Here is a 2735-nt window from a genome sequence, read left to right on the forward strand (position 1 = left end):
CGACGGCTGGCAATTTGTACAAAAAAGCCATTGGAAGCAGACAAAGTGTGCTCAAAAGTTGGGTGGGGCATGGTCTCAGAACCACCTGGGTGCAGAAAACCAATGGCGTTAGCTGACTTGATGGAGACACAGATATGGTGGCTGCCTGCATCTGCACACTAGGAAGGTGGGGGTAGGGGCTCAAGAGAAAAACAATGGCTTCAGCCATCTGCTCTATCAGGGAGAAAGTGTCCCCTCCAGTCCTTGTCTTAAAGGCAGACAACACAGTTCACCCCTGTATGATGTGGTCGCCTCTTTAGGTGCAGCCCCAGTGCAAGAGCTCACAGCCAGTGAGTCCATTGGTAAGTCAGTGTGCATCCCTTGAAAAGAACGCCTGGGACAGTAGCTGCCCTCTATCTCAGTCACTCAATCTCCGCTGGTTTTGACAAGCAGAGATCATGAAACATCTCTCCCTGGCACTGGAACACTTTGATGAGGAGCGGCTGGGAGTCTTCGCTCATCAGGGGGTTAACTCAAAATCTGACATATCCCTTCTGATTTTTAAGGGTCACATGCGGGTGTGGGACCAACCCATTCCACATCTCTGCCCCTCCTACTAGTCTCGAGGTGGTTCCTTCTGTATGTCCTTGGTTGTAGGGCTTCAGTTCAACATGATTGCAGAAGACTGTCATTGATGGTAGTTTTGTAGTTTATTTGTAATTTTCATATGGTGGTGAGAGGAGGTAAGCCCAGAGTTTACCTACTCCACCATCTTGACCGGATCTCAGTGTGCACATTTTAAAACAGAAATTCTTCCCATCCATGAGCACAGAATGTGCTTCCCTTTGTTTGTATCCTCTTCACTTTCTTTCTTCAATGTGTTAGAGTTTTCCAAGCACAGGTCTCTTACCTCCTTGGTTAAATTTATTGCTAGGTATTCTTTCAAGAAATTGTAAGTGGGATGTTGTCTTAATTTCTCTTCCTGATAGTTTGTTATTGGTGTATGAAAATGCAACAGATTTCTGAATATTAGTTTTGAATCCTGCTACCTGGTAAGTGGCTAAAAGCTTTTCTCTTGGTGCATTTAAGGTTTCCTTTGTCATTGACCTTTGGCATGTACCCCCAAAGGACAAAGCCACTGAATAATTGACATGTTCTGCCCTCCCATTTCGAGCAGAAGCCTACTAGTGAAATGGACATCACAACTCTCATCGGATCCATGCTAATTACCTGACTGACCTTTATCCATAAATATAAATGAAACATCACATTTGATGTGATGAAACAAAGGTTTGCCAAAACAAAAATGAAAACAAAAATGAAACAAAGGTTTGCCAGATACATGAGGAAAGTTTAAGAGAAGGTCATGATTACCAAACAGAACTCTTTCTGGGGCAGGGGAACCCCAAATGCAATACAGGAAACAGAAGAGAACTTTACCAAAAATTCACATTCATTTTCTCAGAAACTGTAGGGGAGAAAACGGATATACAAAATAAAAGACGTCTTGTACAGAAGGAAAAGATTGGAGGCCAGATAAAAAGTCCTTGCAAAAAAGAAATATAATTGCAAAATTAAAAACTCAGACACCAGGCACTCAGGGCAGATTCTCCATGCCCCACCCAGACTCTGACAGAACCAGGAGCAGGTCGATGACAGGCGGACCCCTCTGACCCCATCGCCGCCTGAATGGAACCAACGGATTCCCCCTCCTTCTCCCCCTCACACCACTTATGGGGTAAAAGTTACATCTAACGGTCGGGTTTCAGAGCCAACCACCAACCTCCAATGGCCAGCTGCCAGGCGACTGGGGACAATCTGGTGAGCAGGCTCTTCTCCTGCCGACCTCCTCGCCCATTCCGGGAGCGTCCAGGGCCCCGCAGCCACCACCTTCGCCCGCGCCACTGTGCCCCTCTTCTGCCCCCGCTTCTGCGCCGCCTTGGCACCCGCTGCACCGGCCCCACCAGCCATGACGACCGCGCCGCCCTCGTACGTGCGCCAGAACTACCACCCCGAATGCGAGGCCGCCATCAACAACCAGATCCTGCTGGAGCTCCATGCCTCCTACGTGTACCTGTCCTTGGTCTCCTATTTCAGCAGCCACGAGGTGGCCTTGAAGCGCTTCGCCCGGTTCTTCCTGCAGCAGTCCCAAAAGGAGAGGGAGCATGCGGAAAGGCTGATGGAGCTGCAGAACCAGCGCGGGGGCCACCTCCGCCTGTGCCACATCAGCAGGCCTGACCGCAACCGCTGGGAGAACGGCCTGAAGGCCATGGAGTGCGCCTTGCACCTGGAGATGAGCGTGAACCAGAGCCTGCTCGATCTGCACCAGCTGGCCACCGAGAAGAAGGATGCCCACCTGTGCGCCTTCCTGAGCAGTCACTGCCTGCAGGGGCAGGTGGAGCTCATCAAAGAGCTGGGGGACCACATCACCAACCTGCGCAAGATGGGAGCCCCGGGATCCGGCCTGGCAGAGGACCTCTTTGACCAGCTCACCCTGGGCGACAGCCACAAAAAGAGCTGAGTTTGGACTGCCTGCCCCATAGCCACTGGGTGACTTCCCCTGGTCACCACACCGACGAGGCACATTGCAGTATTGCCCTTGCAAAACGTTCACTTAAGTTTCCTCCTTCCAATTTTACCATTTTTTTCCAATAAAGTTGTCAGTTCCTAAATATAGAAAAGTCTTTCCTTCATCACTCTGTGTGTGTCTGTGTGGGTGAGCAAATCTCTCACCTTTTAAGTTTTAAAACAGGTCT

General features: G+C 49.9%; 1 protein-coding gene across 1 annotated transcript; it reads left to right on the forward strand.

Moving 5' to 3' along the window:
• Positions 1–1948: 1948 nt before the first annotated feature.
• On the forward strand, positions 1949–2500 carry LOC308494838 (ferritin heavy chain-like; the record flags this gene model as incomplete). The annotated part of the gene is made up of 1 exon (XM_081042803.1): positions 1949–2500. One exon carries the CDS (start codon positions 1949–1951, stop codon positions 2498–2500), a length of 552 nt encoding a protein of 183 aa, XP_080898929.1.
• Positions 2501–2735: the final 235 nt, after the last annotated feature.

The sequence above is a fragment of the Rhinolophus hipposideros genome (genome assembly GCF_964194185.1).
Source record: "Rhinolophus hipposideros genome assembly, chromosome: X".
Taxonomy (NCBI): Eukaryota; Metazoa; Chordata; class Mammalia; order Chiroptera; family Rhinolophidae; genus Rhinolophus; species Rhinolophus hipposideros.